The sequence below is a fragment of the Cryptomeria japonica genome, chromosome 4 (genome assembly GCF_030272615.1).
Source record: "Cryptomeria japonica chromosome 4, Sugi_1.0, whole genome shotgun sequence".
In the NCBI taxonomy this organism is placed as follows: domain Eukaryota; kingdom Viridiplantae; phylum Streptophyta; class Pinopsida; order Cupressales; family Cupressaceae; genus Cryptomeria; species Cryptomeria japonica.
In genome coordinates this window covers 679,549,452-679,567,086 of record NC_081408.1, presented here as the reverse complement: position 1 = coordinate 679,567,086, position 17,635 = coordinate 679,549,452, and the positions used below count along the sequence as shown (strand labels likewise).

The window sequence follows — 17,635 nt, the reverse complement described above, 5'->3', positions numbered from 1 at the left end:
TATGTAACAATACTTAGGGTCTAAGCATGGTTATTCCCTATTAAGACAACTTAATTTTAGATCTGCTAATAAGCTTCATATTTTTTATGTTGTAGTTGTTCAAGCCTTGTATCTCATCCTTTGAGTGCTTTATTTAGATAGAAATTGAGTTTCCCAAACTTTTGTATTAGAGCATTCTTTTCAAAGTAATTTTGTTTAATTGTTCTTTATTGCACAATGTGATGGTTGAATTATTGGGTTGCTATCCTTGCTACCAAAGTTCAAATTTCTATTAGGCTGTTAAGTTGAACCCCTAGTAAATTATTGAGCTTGCAAGTTTGAAACATTCGCCAATTATCCATATTGAATTCAAACCCTTGTTGAATCACTAAACCTATGAACTTGAACCATTACATTAATATTGAGTGTTCATATAGAACGACATCCCTCATTTACGATATTACACAAACAAAAAAATCTCAAAATACAAACAATACACATATATACCATTCAACTTCACCAATAATTAATTTTAAAATCCTTCAACAAATAGTCATTCTTAACACAAACATAACTCTTCAAGAGTTTCCTCTTAAATCTCTTCTAAATTCTTCAATTTTATCACATCCTAATCTCTATCAGCAGTAACACTTAATTATCGAATGATAACTGAAATTTTGTAACAAAACATAAATATCTGTTTGTAAATCCCTGTTAAATGCAATACCTCAATGAATCAAATCAGAGTAACTCCCAGCACTAATCTCTCACCACATCCTCATTATTGCAACTATTAATCAATAATCAGTATTTAGCAAATTGCTTTGGTTTTGCGGTGGGAATTTAGATCCTTGACCTTCCTCCTGGTTAAAACCCTATGGCCATTTCCATTTGCAGCAGCACCAACATGAGCCTTCTTCTCCTTCTCGGGCTTCAATGGCAGCGAGTCCAAATCATTCAAAACTGTGCGAATGTCTTTTACGAGCCTGTCAGCCAAGCTTCTGCTGAAATCCTCTCGTATCACCACACGCAGAAGGCTTATGTGCTGAGCCTCTGGAGCCATATTATACGCAGGTACCACCCAATTAAACCTTCTCAGGTGTTCTGAAATATCGTGTTCATTATACTTGAGCTTCTCCTTGAGAGAGAAGGCAACTAGAGGTACACCCTCCTCTTTTGACAGCATATTGAATCGCCCTGTTCTTATAAGGCTATCACGTAAATATTTGGCATTTGCCCTGCAATTTTCAATGATTCTCTTGTATCCCTGCAGTAGTTTTACGATTGGGCTTTTTGGTAATTGGTTCATTACAAACATATATTACTGATTAATCAAATCATTTGTTTCTTACCTCAAAGCCAAGCCGAATAAGTTGGTAGTACTGAGCAATGATTTGACTTGCACCTGTATTCAATTAGGCGAAAATCAAACCCTCCCCTGAAGAATCAATGTATCATTGTTCTGTATTTACGCTTTTCAACAAAGATGAGACAATGGGTTTCTTCTCCTTAGTTTTATACACACTGGAGATCATGGTACTTTGTCAGCTTTTAACTTTGGGTTTGCATGACCAGTAATCCATGACCACCTGAACATTTTCAGTGGTACCCTTAAAACATTGAATTGCACAAATGATTATAGCTTGTTCTGCCCCAAAAAACTTGTTGGGATAAATTATGTTTCTACTTCCCCTATACAATAGATCCTAGCGTGTCTATCTAAGAACATAAAATACTTCATTCTATGTCATACTTAAAAAAATCACCCACCTTTAGAGAAATTGAGTGTGAAAGTGGGTTGATCAGCTCCAAGATAATTGATATGAAAAATAAGTTCTTCTGGAAGGTCTTTCTTGCCACGCCAAACAACCCATCCAATTCCAGCATAAACAAGTCCATATTTGTGCCCACTCACATTGATGCTCCTAACCAATGGCAGCCTGAAGTCCCACTCCAAATTTGGGTACAGAAATGGTGCAATGAACCCACCACTCGCAGCATCAACATGTATTGGAGTGTCCCACCTAAAAATTCACATAATCAAATTGCTTCAACCACAATAAATTTCCTGGATAAATTTAGAAAACAACTAATTTGGTTTACTTCATACTTTGTTTTGTTGTTCTTTTCCATCAAAAGGTCATTAAGCAGTTTCACATCCTCAAATTCGCCATTATAAGTAGACCCTAAAATGGCAGCAACACAAATGGTGTTATCATCTACCAATTCTACAGCTTTTTGAGGGTCCATAACATAATATCCCTCTCTCAGCTTCACCTCTTTCAGTTCTACCTCAAAATACCGAGCAAACTTCTCCCAACAGACCTGCAAAACAATTCCATACACAACATCAATTACCATTACAAAAAAGATGTAGAACCCAGCTAATTATTTGAAGATTTCAGGAAAACAGAGGAAAATAAATTAGGCATAAATTGAAACCTGGACATTGGCACCAGTCACAATATTGGGCTTGTCATAAGGCTTCCCTTGAGCTTTTCTCTTGTTCTGCCAATTGCGTTTGAATGCAAGGCCAGCGAGCATTATAGCCTCTGAAGATCCCACAGTTCCAACACCAATAGCTTGCTCTTTATCAGAAATAGATGCATGGAACATTCGAGCTATTATATTCACACACCGGTTCTGAAATTCCAATTCACAAAACAAATTAAGCACCTTCCCATCTCCACATCAATTTATCATACATAAGCAGGAAGAGCTTAAACAGTTGACGCATTATGTTCAACCCAACAACTGTTTGGAACTTTATGTAAAGATTCAGGTCTCTACTTAAACAGCCAGTGCATTGACCAACACAACAACAGGCCATTAGGACATTGTTACTGAAAATACATACAATAAAACAGAGCACTTCTTTTCTGAACATACAAAGGCAAAGTTTGAAAGAGATCTATCAAGATAAAAATTCTAATGACCTTCTCCAAATCATTGTTGAACCCCTTGTCATCACAACTTAACTGTCAGATGTTAATTGATAATTAAACAAAATAAGTCCTTGTTGAACTGAAAATAAACAATGACCTGAAGCTCAGTGGTGACAGGGTACTCATCCATATCAACATAGTTCTTATTCATGGCTTCCATTATCAGCTTATTGCACTCAGGTTCCATCCATGTTGTGACAAAGGAGGCCAAATTAAGCCTTGGATTGCTATCAAGCATAAGCTCATCACTGATGATCTGGTATGCAGCCTCCTTAGGAGTTGATTTCTCAGGAAGCTCAAACCTACAAATCAATTCAATCCATCAAGATCTTAAAACAATCTGAATAACAAGGTATGGCATATTTGAGATCCAGCCATATTATGAAAGGAAAAATCAATTAAAGAAAAACACATTAATTTGAAACCTGATTTTAGCAATGCATACATACTTTGGTAGAGAGTTCTGAAGATAAAGGGAGGCAAACATAGAATCAATGGCAGCATCTGAATGGCGAGTGGTTTCGCTGAGTGCCATTTTTCCTTGTATAATGTTATCAGAATGTATGATATGAATTTAGAATGAAGAATGATTTTCTTGCAGAGAGGGCTCTCCTTGTTATATAGTGCTCAAACAGCATCAAGCGTCAAAATGTCTGTCCAATCGGTTTATTTTTTTCACGTATTCTACTATTCTTTATTCTTAGGGTGGGAATATCTGAATTCTTCTATTCTAGAGGGGCCTCCGGAGTTTCGATTTTCTCCGTTTGTACTGATTTAGATTGTTCTATTTGAAGACAATGCTGTGGGTACCTTGTATACTGGAAAACAGACCTGGTTTTCGCTCCTGTTTTTGAACCACCGTCGACTGTCCTTTTGAACTTTTTTTTGGTTGACCAACGACTACGCGTGTTATTCTAAGCTTGAGAACTATCTCTTGTAAAACACTATCTTCGGGTGTATGTCACTGATAAGAATAGTATACACTCTTACAACTGCTTCTTTGAATAATGAAAATTGCATAACATATCTTTACGTTTTGGGGTCATTTTTTTTCTTTTTCACATAAGGTGTAAAAATTTATCAAACAAAGAAAATTATAAAGTAAAAAGGTAACAGTCTAACAAAGAATAAAGAATCATGCATTTTTATTATTCACAACTAATTGCTTCAACATATGAGACAAATCTTTAGGCAAGTGTCTCCTATCCACAATATTACAACCCTACATTTGATCAAAAGCTCATTTGACCAAACAATTCACGACTTGATTCCACTCCCTAGGAATATGAGAAAAGGTAACAAGTTCTAAAGACCTACTCAATCATAGAATCTACTAAATAACCCAAGCTAACTATCAATTAACATCATTCAATCGCCGCTCATTCAACAAATTCACCACCACTTGTGAATCAAATTCACAAATAATCATGCTCCTACCTAGAACACAACCTCTATCCATAGCAAACAAAATGGTGAGAGCCTCCATATAAGTATTTGTATGAAACCCTTTATAGATGGAAAATAAAAACTGAACAACACCTAAACTATCTCGATCGATGCCACCAATACCAGTGTGACAAAGATTCCCTCTACAAAAACTATCAGTATTTATCTTCAAAACTCCTTGAGGAGGAGGAATATTTTGGGGCCATTTTGATTCAAAGGGTTTTTGTGTAATAATAAATCTAATGGGGCACATTCGTATGTGGAAATTAGCTCCATGATTAATTGTTTATCATTTAGTTTTACAAATTGTTTATAATCTTTAGATCTTTCAATTACTACTTTATATTAGATTTATAAGTGTAGAATTGATTCAAGTCATTTCTATATATGTCAATTTTATAGTCATAAATATGAACCTTAAACTTTAAAATTCAAAATCTAAATTTGGTTTTTGTTGTGTATTTTTGTGCTATGTTGGTGTGATCAAATTCATTCATTCATTCATTCATTTGAAATCATGTAAGGGAACAAATAAATCATTAGAAGAGCATTATAAGAGAATCATAGCACATCCAAATTGCACCATCATCTAGTTGCATATGCATGATTGCCTACAATATTTAAAAGTTGATCTAAAGTCATTGGATTAATTCACATAGGGATTTTTTGTTTAGCAAGTTTTCAAATAGTAATTATAGATGTCACCCCACTTTAATTACATATAGATCTATTTTCTATTGCATAAGCATGTCTACCACAAACATTAGCACTATTATGTGCAACCTCATGCATAGTTCCTTGCATCATGAACCACCCACACAACACTTGGAACCATATCCCAATCCCTAAATAACCAAGCTCATGTGTAACTATTACCATCACATTCTATCTATGTAGTGCCAAGAATCATTCCATAAAAGATCGGTGACAACTCTATCTACATTCTACATCATTCCACATATTACACACTTTAGAACTCAACATAGAATGTTGTGCAACATGTCAAAGAAATAAGTGTTGTTAATGTGAATGGGGTATTTTTTCTAACTAGCTCCTATTTAGGTTATATTCACACTCATATTCAATTAATGCACTTTTAGGTTATTTACTTTTTGTGTCTCATGTCATATGATTGTGACAACTCTCGTAATATTATGTTGTTCTAACATCTCACCTTCCCTATACAAGTAAGGTCTCTTGTGTCCATTATGTGTTAGTGTATCATTATTACATCATCCAATAAAGCATTCATTCCTTACTACTCTCTTATGGAAGGTTATTTCTAGTTTTACAAGTGATCCTAGTTGTTTGAGTCTATTGTCCAACTCTTACATACTATTAGATCTTCAAATTTGGTAGCCCCTTTGTAAATCTAGTAGTGATTTGGGAAGCTTTTTTACTAGGTGCATTTGTAGGCCAAATGAGCCTCACCATTGAGTTCAAAAAGCTCCAAAACTTATACTTTTATATAAAACACTCTATGGTTTTGAGCCACAAAGTTTGACCATATTTAGAGGTTTGAAAGAAAAAAAAATTCATATCATATTGGAATATAAATAGTATGGATCTATGTAGCCCATACACTAGCATATATATATATATATATTATCAATCTATAAAATATTCTACATAGTTGGATACAATTCTTTTAAACTTTTAAACTAAACAAATGTTTATTTTCCTCAATGTGTTTTGTTCCTAATCACTTGGAATTGGTGGATCCCAATCACCCTGAGTCAAAAGAGGCTTAACCCTAAGCAATGTGTGAGAACCATCACTATGTTTCACCTAGTTTCACAACCCAAACATTGTTTTGACATATTATTTCCACCCAAACACCGCCTCCATCTAGATCAATAACAAGTTAGCTTAGTTCAACCACCCCAACAATGAATTGAGGTCCATTTTTATTACCTAAAGGGAGCATTTTTTTTTACAAGCATAACTTTTCACCAAGGTGTCAAATTCTTAACTTCTTATAGTCTTAAGAAAGATTTCTAATTATTTTGTACTAATAAAAAGAAAATTTTAATATTTTATTTTAAATACTAAATATTGTTGATTGAAGTCCAAATTGCTTTAAATTTTGGCTTTTGGTCTCAATTTTTTAAATTCTTATAAGTGTTAGCACTACAAATCTATCCATAGAAAATTTATATATTGTACCTTAGACATCAAAATTCTAGTTTGGAGTGATTTCAATACTTTTGACTCATTCTATACACATTGTTAAAATTGGTGGTTGATTTTTCTTGGGGTACTTCATTTTTAGTATTGATCAATATTTAGGAGGCTACGTATTGATTATTAAAATATAAATTATGTATTTTTCTTTGTTTGTATTTGTTATTTTAATGGTGGATTTAGATTTGTTTGAGCTCCTCACTCCTCATAACCATCATGCATGAATAATAAATATACAATGATTTCTCCTATCTAAGGGTTTCAAGGACTGATTTGGATGAACATCAATCTACTTATAGTAGGGAGTGTGAAATACTTTCTCATAGAAACAAACGTGATGAGGCAATGGGTTCAACGACTTTACATACTTATGATAGCTTATTTTTCCATTTTGAGAAATGTGCAACACCTAAGCAAGTATGAGATAAATATACAAATATATTCAGTAAAATTATCAAATTTCATGTTTTACAAATAAAAGTAAAATTCACTTCTCTTTCTCTTCATTTTTTCTAAGTTAAAAGCATTATTTGTTCTATTTTATTCTACCTTCCATTCCACCATGAATGCTCTAGATGATGCATTTGCCATGCCTTATTTTGATTCATTTTATGGATATTTTCAAACTAGACAACAATCTAAGTTTATCAAATTATATGCACTTCCCAAAAGTTGGGTAGTAATCACTTAATCACCCAAATGAAAAGGAAAGAAGAAACTAAAGCCTAAGACAAAATCTAATGAACCTCCCATCTCTTCTGGAGAGGATAAATATAAGAACGATAAACTGACATGCATACTCTTACCCATATAGAATTTATTATGTGTAACTTCCTTTCATAATGAACTTACACACCACAAGGTATCAAAACATGGTCTAACCATACTACCTCAAAGTGAGATACCAACTCTCCACAAGAAGATAAAATTAGTGAAAGATAAAATAATAAGTTTATACAAAATATATTAAAATAAACATTAGGAATTTGCAAAGTTAAGTTACCTATTCCCAATAAAATCTAAGTGTCTACACAAAGTAGTTATGTACGATGTTTAATATTATAATTTTTAATTTTAGTGTTAGATATTATCAAAGAATGATAGGCATTTAGCTTTTATATCAAGAGCTCACCATTGGGCTATGTTCATATATTTAAGAGGTAACAAACTTTCATTTTTACCAACATATGTTTGTATTTCAATTTTTTTATGTGTTATATATAAAATTTGCTTACAACTTGATTTAAAAATATGATTTTGTTATCTTACATTACCAATTTAAAAATCAAAGGTGGCTTTGATTACAAAACATCATTCATATTTTGATATAATCTAACCATTTCGAGAGTTTTCATTGATTTTCCATACAAAATCCAATAATATTTAAATAGTTTAGACTTTCCATTTGTTCAAAACTTTGGACTTTCTTTCAATGAATAAATATATATTTCAAATTTTGGGGTTTCATTCAATGAATAAATAGGTAACAATAAGATGTAATCTAATAGTTCTTGATGTTTTGTTTCAATATATTTAAAATATGGATCTAAATTTCTTCCTATTATATGGAACTATTTTTTATCTATTTAATTAATTTTTATCATTATATTGTTAAATTGGCTTTTCAATTTTATTTTTTTATTATTTATATAAAAATGATAAGAATTATATTTACTTATTTGACCATTCTTCTTTGTTGGAATTAATTTTTTAAAAATAAAGCTCTTTTTTCTACACAAAAGTTAATATTTTATACCCAAAAGTTAATCATATTAATTACTGGATCAAATCTTCAATATACTAAACTAGATACTAATTATACAATCATTTAGCCAACTCTATTTACTAAATTATCTTTCTAGCTATCTAAAACTATAATTCTTCTATTTGTACAAAAATAGATAACAAATTGGTCTATAGTAAAATTATTGTGAACAAGTTTTTGGATAAAACTTGTGTAAAAATAATTTTAATAAAATAAGAAATACTTAGTACAATACTACTAATTAGATAATCTACATTTGATATTTTAAAAAATTTAGCCTATGACTATCATCCTCCTAAATTTGATTTCTAGTTATTTTGAAACTTTGGCCTTTGCTTTCATGCAAAATGAATATACTCTAATAATTTATCTAACTTGGATTCTTTCTAGTTAAGAGATGCATTTTATAAAATTTGAGGAATTTTTTTCTCAATGCAATTGATTCATTTGTGTTGGTGTAATTATTTATTCATGTTGGATATTATTACACCTTACTTAAATTTACTTAGGTACATGCATATCATAGTAGTTTGGGTATGAGACACTTGGGTGTTTGTGTCACATTGGGATAGTGTGTGTAGGAGAATTTCCACCTTTTGTGGTCTTATCTTGTTGTTACATTCCACATTCGGTGGGTGATCCACCTCTTGTGGAATATTATATTGTTTCTCCTACCTACCCTTGTTTCTTATTGAGTCACGTGTCATGTTTGTGTGCTCACTTATCCATATAGCCTTGCCTATATAAGCAGGCTCATATTCATTGTATGTATTGATTGGTTGATGATCCGATTGATCAGTATTTTCATCTTGATAGAATACAATTTATTCCTATCATCTATTTTGTCTCTCTATTTTGTACTTTTCATTGAGTTCTTGATCTTGGCAAAATCTCACAATTTGAAAGTCTAAAATAATTTCCATTCAATAAATTGAGCACACTCGATCAAATGTAATTTAATTTTGTTGATTGATTTTCCAACTCTTTTAATTTAGTTCTTTGTTCATTCAAAAAGAAGAAACAATCAAAGTAGTTTAATTATTCCTTTGAAATGACATTAATCTGTTTAAAAAATAAAATATATTTTTAAAATTAAAATCAATAATTAATAAGTCTACTCATATAAATAAGACTTCAATAATTAAACCATTTTTATTATCATTTTACTTAATTAAATTTTAAGTCATTTTAAACTTTGAATCTTTATTGAAAAACTTAATTCTCTTTAAAGTAGTTTATCTTTTTTTCTATTAAGTGGTCAATTGAGACAACATGGTCATGTTTTAGGTTTTTAAAATTTTACATGGAATTAAAGATATGAAACTCAATTTTAAATCTTTTTATTTGAGATTGACATTCTTGCTCTAAAAAATAAAGTACAATTTGATTTAAATTCATTAAATTTCGTTAACAGTGATATCTTATGTAAAAAAAATTTGAATAATGTGTAATCTTTCACCCAAGAGATTGTCTCATGTTGGAAATGTTTATTCATTGTCATTGTACCGTGTTAGATCACCTACAAACACATAAGAAACATTTTTAAATTTTCATTTTCTAATAGGAATAAATATAATTTTCCAATTATGATCTTCTTTGAATTCTTTCAACTAAGTTATTATGATTTATAACAAATAAGCATGACAACTATATTTTGTAGAAGATCTACCTTGTGTGGTTGTGTCCTTTCTTTTAAAATTTGATTTAATATATATTTGTTTTCTCTTAAAAATCTATATTTTATAAATGGTGACATGTATTTTCCTATTTAATTCTCATAAATATTATATGGGATAGTGTCAATATAGAATCTTTATTATTTGTAGTACTACAAATGTTCTTTTTTTTGTATTGAAAGAATGCAAAATATTACATAAGAGAGACACTCAATAGACTGTTAAAGAGTAGACCATAACAACAAACATATAGTTGTATGAGAACATGTTTACAAACATAAGACTAAGAATCACAACTACAAATAGACATAGGAGAAGCATTAGCTATATAGCATAGACAATAGAAATCAGGTTTGTTGGTCCACTAGGAATGACATAAGATGTTGTAAGGACAACATATATCTAATATACCAGCAATAACATTAACAAGATATGATGAAACAACAATCAATCTTCAAAAGAGGATTTAGTCCATGTGCCATTATACCACCTTCCTTTTGTTGAGTAGTAGCTTAACCTGAATTTTGATTTGTTGAATTCGGAAGTCAATCTTCAAATTCTTCTCAGCCTTTGCCTATAATTGAGAAAAGAGTGAAGTGAGACAATAAAGAACATTTGAGTAAAACCCTACAAAAGAAGCTTCTTGGTGAGTATTAAGGCTATTAAAAATGGCTTTGCACCTATATCTCCATATATGGTACAAAATGATATGTCTAACCCCATCACCAATAGTATTAACATGTAACCCCACACCAAGAAAGACTCATTTCCAAGTTAATTTGTGCTCAAAGATGGCTAAACAATCATTAAAAACCAAGTTCCACTAATTTTTAACAAATTGGCATCCCCAAAAGATGTGTCTTATATTTTCTTGCCTTTGACGAAAAGGACAATTAACTAGTTGGACCATCATACATTTCAGCCTATCTGCAATAGGTACTACACATGTTTTCTAATGTCCTTTTTCTTACAATACATATTATGTATATTTCTATTTTGTAAAATGTAAGGAAAATCCACTTTCCATGATGGATTTAGTTTATATTTCTTTTCCCTTTTGTGATAGTATTGACTTTATACATGTTGAGTGATTACAATGAAGGTTTAGCTATAAGACAACATAAATATCTACATCTTTTCAAAACATTTGTCTTATAGATGCAAGGAAAATTCTCTTTAAAAACACTTTAAAATAATTATTACTATTTTATATTAAAAAATATGTTTTATAATAACTTAGAAAAAATACCTTAAAATCTTCTTTTGTCCAATTATATATATTATTTCAACATCAATGAACCACTTCAATCCTATAAATCATAACATATTTTTTCAAATTTTAAGAAGAAATAATTTTATCTAACCTATTGTAATCTTCATGTTTGAATTTAGAAGTGAACTTTACTTACTTTTAACAAGCTATCTCTATATGAGCATTCGAAGGGGATTTCAAGGTTATGTAGCCCTTGATTTTGAGTTGTTTTTTTCCATTTTTTACTTTTAATTTGATATTTTATGATGAATCTCTTTTATTCTATTTCATTTTAAAATATCAAAATCTAAATTTTTGGGAAAAGGAATTTGTGGGTGATTTTAGTTTTCTTAGAAGAATTAGAAAAAAAATATTTTTTTATATATGTGAACTTCATTATATAAATTATATTTTTTTTAATACATTAATGTGATATTTATATTTGTTAATGACTATTAATAGATTTAAGTCAATGAACTATTAATTTCATACTATTTATTTTAAAGAATAGGGTGGGTTTCTATCAATAGGTTTTGTTTTGTTTTGTTTCAAATAAGATGAAATGTCTATGTATCAAAAATAATATTTTTTATTGTTTTTAAATATTTATTTATTTATTTCATTCTCCTTTGAAAATGAATTTCAAAAAAACTTAGTATTATATATCTTAAGATAAAAAATAAATATGATTTGTTGTCATAATAGTGTTGTAGGATTTACCGATGCAAGAAAAGGTCTATAAGACCATCATCCACTATAAGGCTTGAATTCTTGTTACAAATTAGTGTGATTGTAAGTTGCTGAATTATATTATGTTCTATTAGAAAAAGTGTCTCAAACTTGTATTCTTTTATTAAGAATTGAATAAATATGATTTTTTAGGATATAAAATATAAGACATACATTTTTAAGATCTTTAGAAATTGATTTTAACTTCTCAAAAATTATCAAAATGGGTGTTAACTAGAGCAAACTAGTTGCAACAATGTAGATCTTTTGGGAATCTTCAATTTACAAAACAGGCATCTCAATTAGTTTCTTGGGTCAAAACTTGTGACTTTTGGAAGTTGGGCCTCTTGCATAAAAAGTATAAGAGGATCTATGACATGAGAGAGCTATAAAAGGGGAATACAATTGTTGACCAACTTATGATGGATGGAACGACACATCATAATACATCTTTGAGTGGAGATAATGGAACTAAAGTGTATCACCCAATTTGTTAAATGGATTATTACAATCTTATGATGCGTGAATAATGTTTTATTTTTAGCCAATAAACTCATCTTGGTATTTAGAAATTAGATTTTAACTAGTTTAGGCACCACATTTTAGGTAGTTTTATGGTTTTCTAATTATAGTTTGATGGCTTTATGTATTACTCTCCAATTTGTTGGGTTCTTGAGATGGAGTTTTCGTAGTGATTTTTCTATGTATCATTATGATGCTAAAATTGTTCCAAATTTATTGTTGACGATATTCCTATAAATATAGAATCTACAATTTTGCATTATAAACATTTGATTACTGAATAATACATATAGTTGCTTGGATTTTGAGGTATTTCTTTTTTTTTTAAATTCCCACACAAATGTTTATTTCCTTGTAATTATATTATTGATTTAATGTTTGCACATACCTCCTCCCATTGATTAGTGTAGAACTATATTCCACACCTCTGATTCCTTTCATTTAGTATCAAATTTTGATCACCTTGGTCTTAGGTGTTAGGGATAAGCTTTTTTTGGTCTAATCTTGTTGAGTGGGATCTTGCATAGAAAATCTTGTTATAGGAAAACATTAAGCACATCAAGGATAGAGATGAAGATGCTCACTAGAGCTAACTTTAAGTTGTGGAAGCCCAAGATAGAAGATATATTTGTGTGCGTGCATGCCCGCGCACACACACACAAAACTTATGGATTATCATGTTTATATCCAAACCCAACAAAATTTCAAAAGCTAGTTGAGATCTATGGAATAAAAATATGAAGTAACTTGTTAGAATCCACTTAGCATTTTCAATTTTCACTGCATATATTGATGATGGATAAATCCTCATCCTGACGATATTATTGAATATGATATAAAATATGTTGATACATTAAAAACTCATACAATTGATTACAAAATATCTTACTAAGAAAACACCACATAAGCTCTTGAAAGAAGTTGAGAGAAATTTCCATAAGAAATAAGTTGTATACCTTTATAATGGATGGTGGTGGTTATGTGGCTAAGCATTTGGACATGTTCAATATGATTATGAACGTTTACTACTTCTTTTTTTAACTCTGATTTGAACAAATTCTAATTTTAGGTTTTTTCTTTTTCTTTTTCTTTTTTTTGAATTCTGATTAGAACAAATTCTAATTTTGGGTTTATTCTTTCCTCAAGACAGATTTTTTGGTGGGAATTTTTTGAGTGAAGATACAAGATTTTGTTATCATTTTTCTTACTTATCTTATATGCATGTTTTCATTTACTGTTTATTGCTTGTTAAACAAATCATATACCTAATATTTGATTCTGTAATTCTGAATTGTGTTTCAATTAATCATCTGTTCCTATATTATTGATTATAAAAGAATCCATTTTCATTTCCATCCTTCACTACAAACGAGTAGGAATTGGCACCAAAATTCATTTAAATGTAATATTTAATGAATTGCATCCATGTTCCTTAATGGAGTTTATATCTGTCGACATTGCTCGTTAGAAACTACTAATCTATAAGCAGTGAGAATGGTATTTAACAAATTGCTTTGGTTTTGTGGTGGGAATTTAGATCCTTGACCTTCCTCTTGATTAAAACCTTGTGGCCATTTCCATTTGCTGCAGCAGCAACAACATTGGCCGCCGCCTCCTTCTCTGGTTTGAATGGCAGCGAGTCCAATTCATTTAAAACTGTGCGAATGTCTTGGACGAGCCTGTCCGCCAAGCTTCTGCTGAAATCCTCTCGTATAACCACGCGCAGAACGCTTATGTGCTGAGCATCTGGAGCCATATTATAGGCAGGTACCATCCACTTAAATCTTCTCAGGTGTTCTGAAATATCAAGTTCATTGTACTTGAGCTTGTCCTTGAGACAGAATGCAACTAGAGGTACACCCTCCTCTTTTGATAACATATTGAAGCGCCCTGTCCTTATAAGACTGTCCCGTGAGTATTTGGCATTTGCCCTGCAGTTTTCAATGATTCTCTTGTATCCCTGCACCAGTTGTACAGTTAGGGTTTTTGTTGATTGGTTCGTTTCAAACATAAATTACTGATCATTTAAACCGTTCATTTCTTACCTCAAAGCCAAGGCGAATAAATTGGTAGTACTGAGCAATGATTTGACTTGCACCTGCATTGAATTGGGCCAAAATTAGATCCTCCCCTGAAGAATTATTCTGAATTTACCCTTTTCAATAAAGATGAGATGCGATGAGTTTCTCCTCAATTTTATAGACGGGAGATCATGGTGAATATACAGAACCTAGTTAAATATTACTTTGTTTGGATTACAATTAGGTAAACCATTGCTGCCTGAACTTTTTCAGTGGAACAATGCATTACATAAATGATTCCTTCAAGCAGTGGGTAGTACATTGGCTACAGAATTTCTGTAAGAAAATCTATTATAACTTGGTCTGCCTCAACAAAACTTGTTGGGATAAATTCTATTTCTACTTACCCTGTGTCAAAGATCCTAGAGGATTCATCTAAAGAGAACATAAAATACTTCATTCTATTTCATTCTTAAAAAAATCGCCTACCTTTAGAGAAATTGAGTGTGAAAGTTGGTTGATCAGTTCCAAGATAATTGATATGGAAAATGAGTTCTTCTGGAAGGTCTTGCTTGCCACGCCAAACAACCCATCCAATTCCAGCATAAACAAGTCCATATTTGTGCCCACTCACATTGATGCTTCTCACTAGTGGCAGCCTAAAGTCCCACTCCAAATTTGGGTACAGAAATGGTGCAATGAACCCACCACTTGCAGCATCAACATGTATTGGAGTGTCCCACCTAAACATTCACATAATCACATTTTCTGAGCAATACTCAAATTACTATAACCACTGTAAATTTTCTGGATAAGTTTTGAACAAATATCCTATAAAAGGGTTAGGGCCTTTTAAAAACCCTACCTTTATTCTTACTGAAAAACAAAATTCTTAAACAAATTTCAAAAAACAACTAATTTGAATTCATACTTTGTTTTATTATTCTTTTCCATCAAAAGGTCATTGAGCAGTTTCACATCCTCAAATTCGCCATTATAAGTAGACCCTAAAATGGCAGCAACACAAATGGTGTTTTCATCTACCAATTCTACAGCTTTTTGAGGGTCCATAACATAATATCCCTCTCTCAGCTTCACCTCTTTTAGTTCCACCTCAAAATACCGAGCAAACTTCTCCCAACAGACCTGCAAAACAATGTCATACACAACAACAATTACCATTACCAAAACATGCAGAGCCCAGCTAATTATTTTCAAATTTCAGGAAAACAGAGAAAAAAGGATTAGTTAAAAGTTGAAACCTGGACATTGGCACCAGCCACAATATTGGGTTTGTCATAAGGCTTCCCTTGAGTTTTTCTCTTGTTCTGCCACTTGCGCTTGAGTGCAAGGCCAGCGAGCATTATAGCCTCAGAAGATCCCACAGTCCCAACACCAATAGCTTGCTCTTTATCAGAAATAGGTGCATGGAACATTCGAGCTATTATATTCACACACCGATTCTGAAATTTCCAATTCACAAAACAAATTAAACAGCATCCCATCTCCACATCAATTCTATCTTCATACAATCAAATCTGACAATTTTATCCCTGATTTCAGCTTATAATGTATATAATAAAACAGAGCACTTCTTTTCTGAAAACACACAGAACGAAGTTTAAAAGAGATCTATCAAGATAAAAATACTAATGACCTTCTCCAAACAATTCATGAAACCCTTGTCATCAGAACTTAATTAGCAGATGTTGATTGATAATCAAGTAAAATATATCCTTGTTGAATTGAAAATAAACACTGACCTGAAGCTCAGTAGTGACAGGGTACTCATCCATATCAACATAGTTCTTATTGATGGCTTCCATTATGAGCTTATTGCACTCAGGCTCCATCCATGTTGCGAAAAAAGAGGCCAAATTAAGCCTTGGATTGCTATCAAGCATAAGCTCATCACTGATGATCTGATATGCAACCTCCTTAGGAGTTGATTTCTCAGGAAGCTCAAACCTGCATATTAATTCAATTCATCAAGATCTTAAACTAATCTGCATAACTATGTATGACATTTTTTTTCAGATCCAGACATGTAATTAAAGGAAAGACAATTTAAAAATAAACACATTTACTTAAAACCTAATTCAAGCAATGCATACATACTTTGGTAGAGAATTCTGCAGATAAAGGGAGGCAAACATAGAATCAATGACACCGTCTGAATGTCGTGTGGCTTCACTGAGCGCCATTTTTACCTGTATAATGTTATCAGAATGTACGGTATAAATTTAGAATGAAGAATGGTTTTGTTGACGAGAAGTTCTACTTGTTATATAGTGTTCAAACCATCATTACGCATCAAAATGTCTGTGCCGAAAGATAACCGGCTCTGTTTATTATTCTATATTCTTGTGAAGTTCTATTATTATTCTAGAGGGCAGCCATGGTTTCGATTTTCTCCCTTTGTCTGCTTAGGTAGATTGTTGTATTTAAAGGCAATTCTGTGGGTTTTTGCATACTGTAAGCCAAAACTGTTTTTCCCTCCTGTTTTTGAACCACCGTTGCTTTTAACGGAGTTTGTGAACTTTTCTTTGGTTTACTTTATAAATATTTCTTATAAAACGTTATCTGCCGTGTTAAGCGATGATAGAAATAGCATGCACCCTTCCTGACCATTATTTCTTATTTGAAATTTTCATCATATTTATAATATACGTATAATGAAAATATTATAGTTTTTATTATTTTACTTAAAAAACTATTATATTATTATATTTTTATTAAATTATTGATCAAAGCAAAAAAATCTACATTATTATTATTTTATTATTATATCATTATAGTTTTATTTTATATTCATTCTTATCTTTGTCATTGATAAAAAAAAAGTGGATTTTATAGATTATCTGATATTGATCAATGGTGGAGAGCTGGTGAAAAGATTCTAAACGATAATTGATTGAAATGATTACGTCGAGAGGCGTTCCTATACAGCTCCCCCTGAGCAGGGGGAGTTGCAGTTACGTTTTCAAGAAGTTGGATGGTCATTTGATAATATTTTATTTTATTAGAAAAAAAACACGTCTCCATTACCACAATTACTTATTTTCATGAGTTGTCAATAGTAATTACTAAAATTGTGTGTATTTGTAAATGCAATA

At 31.3% G+C, this 17,635-nt stretch overlaps 2 protein-coding genes across 2 annotated transcripts; both read right to left on the bottom strand.

Annotated features, from left to right (window-relative positions):
* Positions 1–694: 694 nt before the first annotated feature.
* On the bottom strand, positions 695–3,497 carry LOC131028655 (glutamate decarboxylase-like). The gene is made up of 7 exons (XM_057958995.2): positions 3,374–3,497; positions 3,022–3,226; positions 2,422–2,622; positions 2,090–2,304; positions 1,750–2,003; positions 1,332–1,384; positions 695–1,246 (listed from the first exon to the last, which is right to left on the bottom strand). Exons 1-7 carry the CDS (start codon positions 3,457–3,459, stop codon positions 791–793), a joined length of 1,470 nt encoding a protein of 489 aa, XP_057814978.2. The 5' UTR covers positions 3,460–3,497; the 3' UTR covers positions 695–790.
* A 10,339-nt stretch (positions 3,498–13,836) lies between these two features.
* LOC131028651 (glutamate decarboxylase) lies at positions 13,837–17,015 on the bottom strand. The gene is made up of 7 exons (XM_057958985.2): positions 16,638–17,015; positions 16,283–16,487; positions 15,782–15,982; positions 15,451–15,665; positions 15,009–15,262; positions 14,544–14,596; positions 13,837–14,458 (listed from the first exon to the last, which is right to left on the bottom strand). The coding sequence occupies exons 1-7, from the start codon at positions 16,721–16,723 to the stop codon at positions 14,000–14,002; spliced, it is 1,473 nt and encodes a 490-aa protein (XP_057814968.2). The 5' UTR covers positions 16,724–17,015; the 3' UTR covers positions 13,837–13,999.
* Between the last annotated feature and the right edge of the window lie 620 nt (positions 17,016–17,635).